Genomic DNA, 16,316 nt, shown 5'->3' on the forward strand with positions numbered 1-16,316 from the left:
CATTATTAAATCTCATTTTAAGAATACATGTGGGATGTAATATTTTACAGTCAACTGGTCCACACATATCGGTAATGATTGGCTGACTAGAGTTTGACATTACTGTCGTGCGACGGTGGTGATCAGTTGATCCCCTTATGTCATACCTATAGGGAAATACTCTTAATTGATTATTTAATTGATCGTATAACGATACAAGTTAATTAAATTACTTAAAATTGACGGACAATTTTGGAAGTAATATTTACGTGTCTCATTGTAATTTGATTAAATAAGATACGGTCTAAGTAATCGAATTGTTTTATTACTTAGATGAAATTATTGTTTACAGAAACAATTGAAACGGAATGAATAATTTATTATAAATACAAGATGTTGTGATTTATAAATTGGAAAACAATTTTTGGTACAAGTAATTGTGAATTACTATGTTATTTTTATAAGTGACATATTTTATTAATATGTTGATTTTTAATGGTTAAAAATACATTTCATAAATGAGATGCCATGAAATGTGTCACATGTGACATATTGACAAAATCATAAATAAAATGGACTCATCCATTTTATGTTGGTGTACCGAAATGGAGGGAGTATTTAGGATAAAATTATGTTGATTATTTATAAGTGGAAAACATAATGATAATGCCTACATATAGCCTTACATGCATAGCTTTCTCTTGGGAAGAAAAGGTGAGCATGCATTGGGTCATCTCCTCTCCCATTTTCGGTTTTCCCTAAAGAAAAGAGCAAAATATTTTTGCTTATTATTTGACTTACACACTACATGCAATAACTAGTGTGTGCATTATTCATTCCAACACAACATCTAAAAATATAGAATTTTTAGAGAGACAAAAATTACTTCCTCTTTTCTCTTCCTCTTAACCGAAAATTAAGAGAGCACAAATAATTTTTGGGTCAATTTTATTTAAATTAATATTGTTCTAGTATTGATAATATTAATTTTATTAAGAGGTTATCTTGGGTATATGCTTTTGGGAGAGATTCTATACTTGAATCTTTGTTCATCCATTATTTGGAATGCTCAAGAACTAACAAGAAGGAGATCTTGTTGGTGCCCATTTGACCGAAATTTATATGGTGAGAAATTGATTTTCTTATCTCTTCTTATTTAAGTTTGCATGCATAAGATTAGTAATTAATTTTATGACTAAATTAATTAAAACATATATGAATATGTTGTTTAATGAGATATAGATTTCTAACACCTCCCATCGAGATATGTTGCTTGAGAGGGGCTAAAAGGTTGGTCCCCATGTACTCAAAATGGTCGAATATGTCGACATCCTGGAGCGTCTAGGGTGTAAGATTCCTAAGACTCTTGTGGTGGATCGTATCCTCCACTCACTTCCCACCAAGTTTGCCCACTTTAGGGTAAACTACAGCATGAATGACATGGATAAGAGTTATCATGAAATTCATGCACTCCTCACCCAAGCGGAGAGGGACATGGAAGCTAGTGGGAGTGAAAAAGGGGATGTTCTAACCATGAAGTTAAAGAACATGTCCCTTGGAGTTAAGAAAGGAAAAGGGAAGGAAAAGTCCCAATTTAAGAAATCGTCAAAGAAACAAGACAAGGGAAAAGGGAAAGTCGTTGAGAATGGCAATCCCAAGGCAAAAGGTGTCAAACTCTCCGAGGCCGAATGTTTCCATTGTAATGGGAAGGGGCATTATAGGAGGAGTTGTCCCAAATACTTGGAGGATCTCAAGCAAGGGCCTGTGAAGCCTATTAGTATGATTTCCTCTCTCTATGTGATAGACGTTAATTATGCTTGCCCTTCTACTTGGGTACTTGATACCGGATGTCGCTCTCCCCTTTGTAATCATTTGCAGGGTTTAAGGGACGTGCGAGCACTAGCAAAAGGTGATGTGGATCTCCGCATGGGCAATAGAGCTAGAGTAGCGGCCGTTTCCGTGGGGACCTATGTGCTCACTTTAGCTAGTGGTCTAGAGTTGTATTTAAATAAGTGTTATTTTGTACCAACTTTAACCAAGAACATCATCTCCATTTCCGCGTTAGACGCGGAAGGCTTTGTTTTATGATTAAGGACAATAGTTGTACTTTTTCATTAAATGATGTGGTTTACGGCAATGCCATTTCAATTGGAGGCATTTATGTTTTAAATGATGTTAATGACGTTTATCATGTGGAAACTAAAAAGCTCAAAACGGGTGATCCAAACGAATCCTACCTTTGGCATTGTCGTTTAGGCCACATAAACGAAAGACGCATTAAGAGACTTGCTTCATCAAAAGTGCTCAAACCATATGATTTCGAATCTTATGGTACATGTGAGTCTTTCCTTTTAGGCAAGATGACTCGTGCACCTTTTGCGGGAAAAAGGACACGAGCTAGTGAGGTTTTGGCTCTCATACATACGGATGTGTGTGGACCATTAACCATCACCGCTATAGGAGGTTTTCACTACTTCATTACTTTTACTGATGACTTAAGTAGATATGGGTATGTCTACTTAATGAAGAACAAGAGTGAAGCTTTTGACAAGTTCAAAGAGTTTCAAAATGAAGTAGAGAACCAATTGGATAAAAAGATTAAGACCCGACGATCCGATCGTGGTGGTGAATATCTAAATTCTGAATTTGATTCACACCTAAAAGATTGTGGTATAGTATCACAATGGACTGCTCTTGGCACACCACAATTAAATGGTGTGACCTAAAGGAGAAACCGAACTTTATTAGACATGGTTCGGTCTATGATGAGTCTAACCGAGCTTCCTGATTCGTTTTGGGGTTTTGCCCTCTTGTCTGCAATATTTTCACTAAATCGAAGCCCGACTAAAGCGGCCGATAAGAGTCCATATGAGATATGGACAGGGAAAGTCCCTCATTTGTCATTCATGCGTATTTGGGGTTGCGAAGCGTACGTCAAGATCAAGTCTGACAATAAGCTTGCACCCAGGTCTGACAAATGTCTTTTTGTAGGATATCCAAGGGAAACACGTGGCTATTATTTCTACAATAAACACGAGAACAAAGTGTTTGTGGCTCGTGATGCTGTCTTCCTAGAAAAAAGAGTTTATTTCTAGGAGACAGAGTGGGAGAAAATTTGAACTTGACGAAGTTCGAGAGCCACAAACCGAGAATGAGGTAGAGGATAACATGGAGGATAACATTCCCTCTTCCTCTGAAACGGTAATTGTTCCTAGAAAGTCAAGTAGGATTTCTCATCCACCTGACCGCTACCTTGGTAACATCGAAGAGGATGGTGTTTTGTTACTTTTGGAAAGTGATGAACCCACTACCTACAAATCAGCCATGTCTAGTCCCGACTCCTCGCTTTCGCTAGAAGCCATGCGGTCTGAAATGGATTCCATGTACGAGAACCAAGGATGGGACTTGGTGGATTTACCCGAGGGAGTGCGACCCCTTCAGTGTAAATGGATATATAAAATTAAGCTCGGTGTGGATAAACATGTAAATGTTTACAAATCTAGATTGGTGGCAAAAGGTTTCACCCAAGTTCATGGTTTACACTATGACGAAACTGAAGAGTCTATTGATCCAAAATACTCAAGAGGGGGGGTGAATTGAGGATTTAAAACTTTTTAAAGCTTTTTCGATTATGCGTAAGTAATTGATTATTTAAAGTTTATTGATTAAACTTTAACTAATCAACTAATGAATGTAAAATGAAACAAACGAAAGAACGAAAGAGAGGAGACAGTGATTCAGTTTCGCAAGTCGAAACCTACGTCCACTATTCTCGATTAATAAATTTAGTACCTTTCGACGGATTACAAATTTACTAACCCAACTCGTACAACTAACTCTAGCTGTAATTCAATGAGTACCGTTAAATACTCGAGTGACTAACTTACGCTAATAAGAAAGCACTAATGATTCTTCTAATAGTTCACGTTAATGAATAAGTAAGAAATCAATTATAGAACTATTATCTTATAACAATAATAATAAGAACAAGTATGCGAGCTTTAAAATACACGACCTTTCAAAAATAACAAAACGTGTTTTCAACTTGAGAACACACGATTTCTGACAGCAGCTGGTCTTGGAGGAAAATCACTTTTATTCTACAAAAATTTAAGCAAGCCTATACTAATGATAAGTGGCTCAATTCTGATCTCCAGTATACAGTGAAAGCAGGATATGATTGGGTGAGAGGAGTTCATTTAGTTGTCCCTTGGTGTCATCTGGTTTGGAATAAGCTTAACTTACCTAAGACATCTTTTATATGCTGGGCTATTATGCATCATCGTTTACTTACCAAGGACAGATTGCTTAGAATGGGAATGATTGTGGCCCCTTTGTGTGAAATATGTCGTGTCTGTTCTGAGGATCATCAGCACTTTTTTGTGGATTGCTCTTATTTTCTCTATTGTTTCAATTTACTCTTGGCTTCGTTGAGGATGACTGTGCAGCCTGCAAATGTGGTTCACTGGTTCTCTAATGCCAGGAATGTTACCAAGCTGCAGAAGAGAGTTTTTGGTGCTGCCTATGTTGCTCTTCTATACCAGATTTGGATGTGCAGAAATGAGGCTAAAGTGTCTCAGTTTGTTAAGAGACCTGAGGTTGTTGTGCAGCAGGTGCTAAAGGATGTTAAGCTGAGGTTTCATCGGCTCAATATGAGCAAACTAAATCAGAGAGATAGCAGTTGGATTTTGAATTTATAGTTTTGATTTGATTGTATAGTTTCATATAGTTTTTTTATTTAGCCTTACAAACAGGATGTAAACATTTTGAGTTGATTCTAATATACTTAACCTTCCCAAAAAAAAAAAAAAAAAAAAAAAAAAAAAAAAAAAAAAAAAAAAACACGATTTTGCTTTGTGAAAATAAGAACAATTTTATGCTTAAGGTCTCTATTTTTCATGTTGCAAAGAGTAAAGTATTTATAGGAAGGAAAGAGTAGGCAACACGGTTTTGCACAAACCCTAATAGCCGAAATAATAAGATATGTAAACAAATCATATCTTTTATTATCTCTTTCCTAAAAGCCTTAAAAGATAATAAAGAATATTCCTAGAGATAGAATATGATCTTATTCAAATATTATCTTTACTATAAATTCCAAGATATGATAAGATTTCCTAAAATAAGAATATCTTTTATCATAAACAAATATATTAAGTAAGATATATAAGATATGTAAAGATATTATTATAGAATAAAATCTTTACCAAATATACCCTAGGTAACACGAGATGTCACGGCTCATATGCCTCGTGACTCGTGCAAACCCTAGTCTTAACATATAGGTTAGAATTTAGGTTTTAAGAGAGGCTATGTTGAAACCCTAATTAGTAGCATGGTCCAACTCATAAGTTGGTCCAAAATAGCTACTAGTCAACGTCCAACATAAAACCAAACTCCGCACCAAACCGGGCTTTATTATATAAATACTTTTATTAAAACATTTAAAATAAACTTTAAACCATTTTCAAAACAATTTTCGAAACAATATAAGTCGTGTATAAAAACTCAGCATCTCAATGTTATAGTAGGAGAGCTATAACATTGAGCTCTTTTACTAGTAATGTTATAGCTGCAAAGCTATAACTTTACCAATTCAAGAAACTCATTCTTGATTACCGTTACAAGATAATCACCTATACTATTTTAATCTTTAAGGAGATATTCGAGTATAGGCTACGTCATCATCCAAGCTTGATTAATCTTTAGACGGACTCCGTCTTCACATAAATCTTGAATGAATCTTTATATCGCTTGATCTTGAATAGAGGATCGAACTTTTCATACAATTATTACAATCTTCTTTGTTGCTCGTTTGTAATAAGTTGATTCTAAAACACATTGACAGACGATTACACGCAATGAGTATATAAAACATAAAACACCTTGACATCATCAAAACAAAAACATATAAGCTATATGGTTCAACAAATTCCCCCTTTTTGATGATGGCAAGCCTCCTAAATTGTGACTAAGTAAAAAGTTCCCCCTTAATATAATACTGTCATCTTAATAATAAAGATCAACGCAAGATAAACACGATTTATCAAAAACCGAAACTTTGAGGACTTTAAGAGACAATTGGTCTTGACAAGGAGCAAGCTTAGGTAGATGCTTACTATAGACGTTCTTTCCCCCTCTTGACATCATCGAAAAGCTAAGAACAAATCAAAAATAACTAGAATAATATAAGACGAGACAAGAGATAAAACGTCATAGAAAGTAATATTATCATACATAACTAAAAGCATCGAGAATTTTAAGTATTAAACAAACTTAAGAAAACATGCATAAAGCCGATGGGCCGAATAGAATACATGTTTAAAGAAACACTTGGGCCATAATCCACAAGTGCATTGCCAAAAAGGGCCGAATGATAAGTTTGAACACACCAAGAGAAAATAAAAAGAAAGCTAAAAATAGAAGGGGCTAAATATGGTAAGGCAGAGGGAGATCAAATGTTGCGGGTACGGTACGGGTTTACGTAGTCGGGCCGAGTACAATGCTCTAAAGCATCAAGACGATCGAAAGAACTCCGCACAAGCTGAGAAAGAGTCTGAATACTCCTTTCAAAGTTAAGCACTTTCAGGGAGAGAGCTTTCGTGGCCTCCAATGTAAGCGATTGATCACTTGCCAAAGCCTTCCCGTGCATGACCAATGCTCCACCTTGACTCGTAAGGAAAGTAAGACGGTCACCATGTGGGAACACTTCCCCACGGATTGCCTTTAATTCCCGTTCAAAACCTGCTAACCTCTTATCCACTGCTTCCATCCAAGAGTATACCCATGAAGCATCCAAACCCGGCTCCAAAGATTGTGACGCTCCAACTTGAGACAAGACCGTAGCCAAATTCGTTGAATGCTCCTCAAACTTCTCCATTAAATTTGTCATAAAACTCTCCAATTTTGTCTCCATAGCCCCTAAACCCGAATCACCTGGGCTTTTCTCAACATCCCTAGCAAGAACTAACTCGGGTCCATCAACAACAAGACCCATAAGCTTGATCAACCGATGACACATACAATCTCGTGCACTCACACCGTAACTATCTTGTCCCACCACTCGTTTTATTTCTAACAATCGAGACACCCACATCCCATATGGTAAGTCAATCGTTGTACTCAATTTTTCTTTGGTGACCGTGAGACTCGTTTGAATAATACGGTGCAACACAACACTTCCCAAATTCACCTTCTGTCCCTGCAACCAAGAATAAACCATTAAAGCTTCATAACTCGACACTTTGTCTCGACCTCCTCTCCTCGGCACAACCGTGTTCCACAAGAAGTTTAAGAGGAACTTAATTTTAGCCGAGAGAGGACGAACCACAATGTTACCTCCTTCCGTCATCTCCTCAAAATACCTTTTCACTAACAACTCCTTTTCACTCACCACATTAGACCATTCAAGACTCGGGTTGATTTCGATTCCGTCATCGGGAACCGAAAAAGCAGAGCAAAAGTCGGAAACAGAAACCGTCACATCCTTCCCATTAACCACCGCATGCAAGACTCCCTTCTTAACCGACACACTAGCAAAGAATTGAACAACTTCAACCGGATAGATAGGACCCGAAAACTGACTAATGTGACTCCACCCTTGAAAATCAAGAAAATTAACAAAGAATGCAAGAGCGGGAACATTAATCAACCAAGATTTCGGATAATACCTTCCTTCATGAATAGAATATCTCAAAACACGATTAACAAGGATGCTTTCGTCATGAGTGAGCCGAACACGATTTAACCCTTCTTTTGTTGCGGCTTTCGAAGCATCTCGGAGCAAGGTACGAGCAATACCATTCCGAACAATTACCTCAGGTTCCTCCACATCATCACTTTCATCAACAACTACCTTATTTTTTCCTTTAAAAAGGCGGCGCCTTTTACCTTCGGACATCGACTCGTCCCGACCACGAAACAGGGGCGTAGTTGGCTTTGGTTGAGGTGAAGGAACAGTGGTGGAATTAGGATCATGTGGTGGTAGTGGTGATGTTTGGGTATGAAAGTGGCGGTTTTGGTGGTGACGGGTTGATGATCGGGTGGTTTTTGGATGGATTGGATGCATGTTGATGGTGAAAATTGAGTAAAGGAAGTGATGGTGATGGTTGTGTAAAGAAGGAGATTGTGATGATGGTAAATTTTTTGGAAAGATAAAAGTATGCAAGTGGGATGTGTTGGACGGATTACACACAAGGGAGGAGGTAGATATAGGAGTAATCTAGGTCTAGCTCTAGAAAGTGGTAAGCAATTATGGTAAGTGTCAATTAGGAATAGGAGTTATGGTAGGTATAGGAAATTAAGTGATAGAATTAATGAGGTAAAAGATAAGAATTAGGAATTTGAATTGTATATGGAGTATATTGAGTCGTGTACTATGAATAGCACATTAGGAAAGATTTTTGTGAATTGGAAATATAAAAGATATGATGTGTCATATTTATTTTATAAGGAATTAAGTTTGTATAAAAATAAAATTCTAAATAACAAATAGAAATTTATAACAAATATATATTCCTATAACAAAATTATTCATGTAACGCAATATACGGACACAGTCATATAATCTTAACTTAACTAGTCAGTCATAAAAAAAATTGAACGTGTATAGAAACTTAGGTACCACTGATTAAACCAATTTCCAACCGTAAAGTCTCAAATCGTTCTCTAGCTAACGATTTTGTCAAAATGTCTGCCCATTATTTTTCAGTACTGCAAAATTCAAGTTTTATATTCCCCTTCTCAACATGGTCTCGAATAAAATGATGTCTTATTTGAATGTGTTTGGTACGTGAATGTTGTGCGGGATTTTTAGAAATGATAATCGGAAGGAAATGTAGATTCATATACAAACTAACATACTCATATATGTCTAAATTAATTTGTCATAAAATTAAAACGGATTTTATGCATGCAAACAATAATAAAATAGAGGAGAAATCATGTCCTTACATTGGTGATTTTCGGTTATTAGGGCACAAAAGAGATCACCTTTCTCTTTTGATCTTGAGCTTTCCCTTATGGATGAACAAGATCTAAGTATAAGATCTCTCCCTAAGCTTTATACCCAAGGCTTTCTCTTAATTTAATTAATATTACAAATACTAGTATAATATTAATCAAGAAGAAAATTGAACCAAAAATATTATTTAACACTTGAATATTTTCGGTTTTTAGGAGGGAGAAGTAGAGAGCTTTTTATCTCTCTAAAATACTAATTTTGGATGATGTGAATGAATGAATTCACTAACACATTTTAGTGTAATATTAGGTAAAATTAGATGAAAAACCAATGATGGTTTTTGTCATCAAAAACCGGGTGGAGGGGGGCTTTATGGGTGAGCCAATGCATGAAATTGTTGCTCTTAACAATGTTCATAGGCTTGCATGGCTAGACCATTAGGTAATCATTATGTTTACTTAATAAATTAATCAACACAATATTAACCTAATACCCCACTAATTTCGGTATAATCATAATATGGAGTCCATATTATTTTTGTCAATTTCTCAATATGTAACATGTCACATGTAACATAAATTTGTTATGTAATTTTTAACATATTAAAAATCAACGTATTAATAAAAATACGTCACATACAAAAATCGACTTAGTAATTTCATAATTACTTGTGCCAAAATATTTTACCATTTATAAATCACAACAGATTGTATTTATAACAATTCATTCAAATTTAATTGTTACATTAAACAATTTATTTCATCCGAGTAATTATACAATTTAATTACTCGGACCGTATCTTATTTAATCACATTTCAATTTGATACGTAAATTTTACTTCCAAAATCGTCCGTCAATTTTCAAGTAATTTAATTAACTCGCAACGTTATACGATTAATTAAATAATCAATTAAGAGTGTTGCCCTTTAGGTATGACCTAGGGGTCAATCGATCACCACCGTCACACGACGATAACGTCAAACTCTAGTCACCCAATCATTACCGATATATGTTGACCAGTTGACAGTAACAAAATTACTTCCCAATTGTATTCTATATAATGAGATTTAAACATGTGATCATCATGATCAACAGTCGTGATCGCATTATTGTCGGAGGACACATATTCCAACAATCTCCCACTTGTCCTCGACAAGTGTGCGTCACCAATTCTCTTGTCCTATTACTATCTCCCACTCAATGCAAGGTGTCTTTCAGGTCGTACTTGCAAGTGATCATATCGAGAGTGGTTTCCTCGATCTGGAGAATAACTGATTGACCGGACTTATCTATCATAGATACTTTCCGAGCGTGGCCACGCATTTTCAATTCACTACTCCTCGAGTGGCCCCGAGATATTGTTATAACCACGACTAGGGGTGGACAATTCCTATCGCACTCATTCCCTTCGACTAGCCACAGCCATCATAACCCAAAATATGCCCATTTGACCCCATTTACGAAGGTCGTAGTAACACAAATCAAAGTTAATCGAAATCTTGTGCCATCTTAGGCGAATAGTCTTTAGTCAAAAGAATCGACTTATTCGAATACTATAGTAGCTCTCGCCACGACCAGGCTATATAAATTTGCCAGAACTCTATAAGCGGTCATTAGGCCCGACAAAATGTTCCTAACAGTCTGCCTATGTGATCGACTAGTCATTTCACATGACTCTATGGCACTTGAACTTGCCATCAATCGCATCACACTCTAGTCACTTCGAGACGTCACCTCATATAAGTAACCATGGGCAAAACAATGTTAATCCATGTTCACTTTAACGGGGTTCAATTGTCTCTACAACCCGTTTGGATATAACAATGTACAAGGTGAGTTAATAATAACTCAAACGACAAATGTTGACATCACACTCGGGTAGTCAATATCATATTACAACCTTGTGATGTATATCGTCAGTGTAAACACTTATTGATTGCAATAGAAGTTTAACATCCCATGTGTCCATGTGTTCAAACTTCTTACACTTGCTTTTTCCTTCACATTCATGTTCTCTCTCATAGCATGAATCTTACCAAGTACACATCAAGGTTCTCGACCTTGGTTTTGGTTCTTTAACTTGAAAGAACTTTTTTATCGATCATCTCATAACGAACGAATTTTGCGATGAATAATACAACTTGTACCGATCAAGTATTCCATCCACACATAATGCACTAGGTATACGTTTTGTAGAATCTTGTAACAATTGACAAGATTATTAGCTTAGTACTTCTCACAAGTCCTAGCTTTACTAGGAAAGATTATTTTTGAATAACCTCTTATTCAACCAAGCATCTTTCAAAACTTCTCATTTCTCTTTCAAGGCTTGAAGGAATTGGGATTCTCATAAATCCTCATATGTGCTCGGATTTTCTACAATATGTGCAACCTCTTATCACATAATGGAGTATTCCGTCAAACACCGAAATCGCTCATCGGATTCTTCTTGAGAATACATGACGTTTCTATTATGGCTTACCATCCATCATCATGCTCTTATACATATGATTCATAATTGGACATGTACATGATTATTCTAATGGCGGAAACATTAGTTACTAATAATCATGAGATCAACCGTTCATAGGTTCAATGAACGACCATGACTGCTAATGGCAATTCCATTTTCATCTACATGAATAACCTATGTGAATGTTGATACGATGTGTATCTCTTAATACTAATCCAACATCCCTTGATGTAATTGGATCCATCATTGTCCATTTTCATCCAGAATTGAAAACTCAAAAGCTTCTTTATGAAAGAAGGTATTAGCTCGTCATTCTTTAATGAGTGATGAGTTGTAAACATTCAAAGGATGATAGCTCCCACTAAATTCCATGTCATCACATGAGAATTTCCTAACTCCCACTCAATTCTACATGTTTCGAAATCGACTTCTCAATCGGAACTTATAAAGAATTGCATTTGCCAAGTTACTTAGATAGAACCATATATGTTCCCATCATATCCCTTCAAAATACCTATTTTGAAGTGGTCTCATCTTAACCTTTCGGAAAGAGATTTTAAATCTCCAACACACTCATGTCATAATGATGTGTAGCAATGTCATTATTCAAGTATAAACAATATCTAGAATACGTCCTTCGCAAATACCCTTTTGGAAGGAGATTTAACCATTTCATAGGGAGGTTAAGCAATGACATTTGTATGGTTTAACTTTTAGCAATTGAGGATATCGGTATATCAAATCTTGTAACCTCTAGTCATAAATGTCGCTTATTACTAGGATGTTACTTTAATTCATTTAGGCTCTTAAGTAAATCTCAAGGTTGAAACTATTGGTCAAATGTTTCATCAACTTAGTCAAAAACTTGTTAAGACTTTACATTAGTCATTTTATTCCAAAACTTCTTTTGGTCTCCTCGTGTAGTTATCTTGAGGATATACTCTTATGTTAACTACACTTGGTCTCTTTAGTCATATAGAATTAACTTGAGACCATAGATCTCATCTATTCGGCATACTATGTAAATAAATATACCTTCACTCAAATCATTCTCTCTTGCGTAGATCTTCATATACACAAGTACACAATTTTGTCTTGCCTTGTGTGTTGTGTCCTCATTTTTATCCCACTCTATCTTTAGAATAAATACACTATAGATTCAAAGATAGCATATGAGACACAAATTAGTGATGTTGAAGTATAAGGAGAACTATCTCATAGATAGACTAATTGTTATTGATTTCATATGAGTTCTTGGTGATTGACATTCCTTTAAGAGAGTTCATAGACTCAAAATCACTTTATAAATGATCATACACACGCCTTAAGCATGTGGACATATAATGAAACCCGTCATTTATATTTGTCTATTAGATTACCTTAAGTGAATGATCTTATGTTTCAAAACGCAAGAATTTATAGATGAAATTTTAGAACATAAAGGATAAATGATAAAAACGGGTGACTTGGGTTGCAAACCAAGTCACCATCATCCAAAATACAAACCATTATCCAAAATACTTTTCCATGTCGAACATGGAAACTTAAAGTTCTAAAATCCAAAACATAACTTAAAATAAGACAATGAAAAACAAAGCTCCATAAAAGCTATCCTTAGCTTCTCCATGGTTTCTCATGCTTGTTTTTCTTTTCCCTTGTCTTTGCTTGGTGGAGGCCCTATTTACAATAAAAGGGAGATACATTATCACAACTTTGCATCATAATACCATAGTTGAATTTAGAAACATAAAAGAAGGTTAGTCATTTACCTACTGGAGTGATCTTTCCAGCTTTGATATCACCAAGGTACTTGGAACAATTTCTTTTCCAATGACCCATGCCATTACAATAATGGCATTTATCAAGAGGACCCTTCTTGACTTTGGAGGTGCTAGCTTCACAAGACTTAGCTTTGGTGAATGTGGGAGCTTTCTTTTTACCCTTTCTTCCACTCTTCTTGAACTTCCCCTTACTCTTTGTGCTCATGTTAAGCACATCCTTGGGAGGGTTCACATTTAACCCCATGTCCCTCTCGGCTTGCACAAGTAACTTGTGCAACTCCTCAAGAGACACATCCTTGTCTTGCATGTTGAAATTCACCCGGAATTGCACATATGCCTTGACTTTGGACAAGGAGTGTAGAATCCTATCTACGATGAGTTCTTTGGGGATCTCAACCTTTTGAATTTTCAAGGTCTCGACAAGCTCCATGAGTTTGAGCACATGAGGGCTAACCTTTTGGCCCTCTTTGAAGTCGAGATCAAAGAATGCCGCGGCCGCCTCATATTGGACGATCCGCGGAATTTGTGAAAATATGGTCACAAGTTTGGAGTAAATCTCATTAGCATTGCCCATTTTAAAGGCTCTCCTTTGGAGGTCCGCCTCCATCGCAAATATTAAGACATTTTTCATTGCGGCGGACTCCTTTTGGTAAGTCTCATAGGCTTCCCTAGTGGCCGCGGTGGACCTAGTGGAGGGTTCGGGTGGAGAGGCCTCGGTAAGGTAACGAAGCTTGTCGTCACCTTCGGCGGCTAATTTGAGTTGGGCATCCCATTCGGAGAAATTTGACCCATTCTTTTCAAGTTTACATCGATCCATAAAGGATCGGAGCCAAGACGAACTAGAGAGTGGTGTAGCATTAGGAGTTGGTGTTGATGTTGCCATTTGTTATGAAAAAGAAGTGGTCTACAAAACAAAATATAAGGAGTAAAACAATTGTCGTTTTAATAATACTCGTAAAAATGTATGATTTAAACAAGTTTTATGCATTTTTCTAGTGACCTCTACCCAACTAGATAAATGATTCCAAGACCCAAATTCATATCAATTTGGGCACGGTGTGGCCGATGAAACCCTCATCAATATAACTCGGTGGATTAACGTTTTAATCGATTCTACTTTTAGAACTCTTGGTCGATAATATTACATTAACATTTATCTATAGCCCAAAACACATTCAACAAGGGGACGGTGTGGCCGATAAAACCCTTATCGAAAAACTTTTGTTGAGTTCAATCCAAATTTCGAATAAATGTGTCCATGATCCAAACCCACATTAACTTGGGCACGGTGTGGCCGATGAAACCCTCATCAACATGAATTCGGTGGATAGACATTTATCACCCACGTCCCCTACGTAACAAGGTTTGTACCCCGGTGTGGCCGAGTGCACTCCCTCACGAAATAGGTTTTCATGGTTTTACTTTTGGTAAGGCTATGTCTCAATTAATTGTTTTAGCGAGAGGTCATGTCAATTATTATCTATCACGTTTTAAGTGAACTAAAGCGGTGAACTACGATAATTATATTTGACACGGTCGATAAACTCGATGAGACAATGCATGTTTAGTTATGGCGATTTAGCGATGCATGTGACATAAAATAAAATGCAAGCATAAAGATAAATAAATCCTAGTATAGCCTTTCCTAAAATAGAAAAACTATTTAACTATTACATATTCGGAAACCAACTCCATTGGTCCCTTGAACTTCGGTTGTGGCACGCATCTCGAGGTAACACCGTCTTTATGTATCGTCATTCTTGAAGAAATCCGTCTTTTGGAACTCCGGAATGAATAAAATTACATAATAAATTACATAATTTCCTATTATACATTTGTAACTAAAATAAAATAAATCTATTAAATTACAAAACGATGATACGAGATCACAATAAAAATTACAACCGAATCGATATTCCCATACATTTCGGGAAATACCAATTAAATCTAAGGCCATACTAAGTAAAATTACATAATTCAAAAATTACATAAATTAAAATTATGACAATCATAAAGAAAATGCAGCATTATAATATGTATGAACATGCTCAAATTTTATGCTAAATCGCCTTTAATAAGCCAATATCGTATATTACTCGGTTTTTACGAATTTGCGTGATTTCAACATTTTATAATCACAAAAATGCATAAACTCATATTTATGCATAAGTTAATTACCCTAACCTCTTAGGACTCAAAATTTAGTCTTCACTAATAATTTGACCATAATTAACCCATATTTTATAAAATTGTTCATAAATGGACCAAAATTACAAAATAAGCTATTAAACTTCAAATAAATCACAAAATTTCAAATAAATTCAAAATTTGAAATTTAAACTCATGAACATTCTGGAAAATTTCCATGACACTCATAATGTTCAAAATCTTAGGTTAAAAATTTCGAAAATTTACCCGAAAAACAATGTTGCGGTTTATCGATTTTTAATAAAATAATCATAAAAACATGGAAAAATTATTTTCATTAACTTTTCAATTTTAGATCTGAAAAAGATAATAAAATGCAACATTACACGTTTTTCCTAAGTCATAGATTATGTTTTATTTAATTTTCACTAATAATGTCACTATTTATGCTATTTTTCTTCAAAAATTCATAAATCATGCAAAAAGACTTCTTTATAGCCAATTATTTTACACACATCTTGTAAAATTGCATGTGACAACATATTAATTTTCTATGACCAGATTCGAAATTTAACTCATATTAACCTATTTTTCACTTAAATCCGAATTTAATAATGAGAAATTCATTTTTCGAGCATAACAAGTCCAAAAATTATGAAAATTTACAGGTTATCTCAAAATAATATATGTGACAACATATCCAAAAACCAAGTGAAAATTAGAAGTATAGCTAATTTTAGACCAAAAATGACATTTTTACTCATAAAATCATATTTAAATGCCATTATTGTAAATTATGAACAATAAAAATCCGAAAAATTAACCAAAATATCCTAAAACATTTTAGGACCAGAAATATTAACATGCATGTAATAATTTCGTGATATATCATAATAACACAAATTTTACAAGTTTTATTTGTTATTCTTATAACTCGGAAAAACTTTTAACCGATTTGCATGCAAACAACCGT

At 35.3% G+C, this 16,316-nt stretch overlaps 1 protein-coding gene across 1 annotated transcript; it reads left to right on the forward strand.

Annotated features, from left to right (window-relative positions):
- The first annotated feature begins 3,147 nt into the window (after window positions 1-3,147).
- On the forward strand, window positions 3,148-4,679 carry LOC141637223 (uncharacterized). The gene is made up of 2 exons (XM_074446787.1): window positions 3,148-3,180; window positions 4,137-4,679. Exons 1-2 carry the CDS (start codon window positions 3,148-3,150, stop codon window positions 4,677-4,679), a joined length of 576 nt encoding a protein of 191 aa, XP_074302888.1.
- Window positions 4,680-16,316: the final 11,637 nt, after the last annotated feature.

The sequence above is a fragment of the Silene latifolia genome, unplaced genomic scaffold (assembly GCF_048544455.1).
Source record: "Silene latifolia isolate original U9 population unplaced genomic scaffold, ASM4854445v1 chrun_scaffold_16, whole genome shotgun sequence".
Lineage (NCBI taxonomy): Eukaryota > Viridiplantae > Streptophyta > Magnoliopsida > Caryophyllales > Caryophyllaceae > Silene > Silene latifolia.

What these genes read in the sequence shown, in the direction of transcription:
- LOC141637223 (XM_074446787.1), top strand. Translation starts at nt 3,148, where the DNA reads ATGGAGGATAACATTCCCTCTTCCTCTGAAACG. An exon ending in TTCCCTCTTCCTCTGAAACG is followed by an intron (nt 3,181 to 4,136) that starts GTAATTGTTCCT and finishes TCTGATCTCCAG; the next exon opens with TATACAGTGAAAGCAGGATA.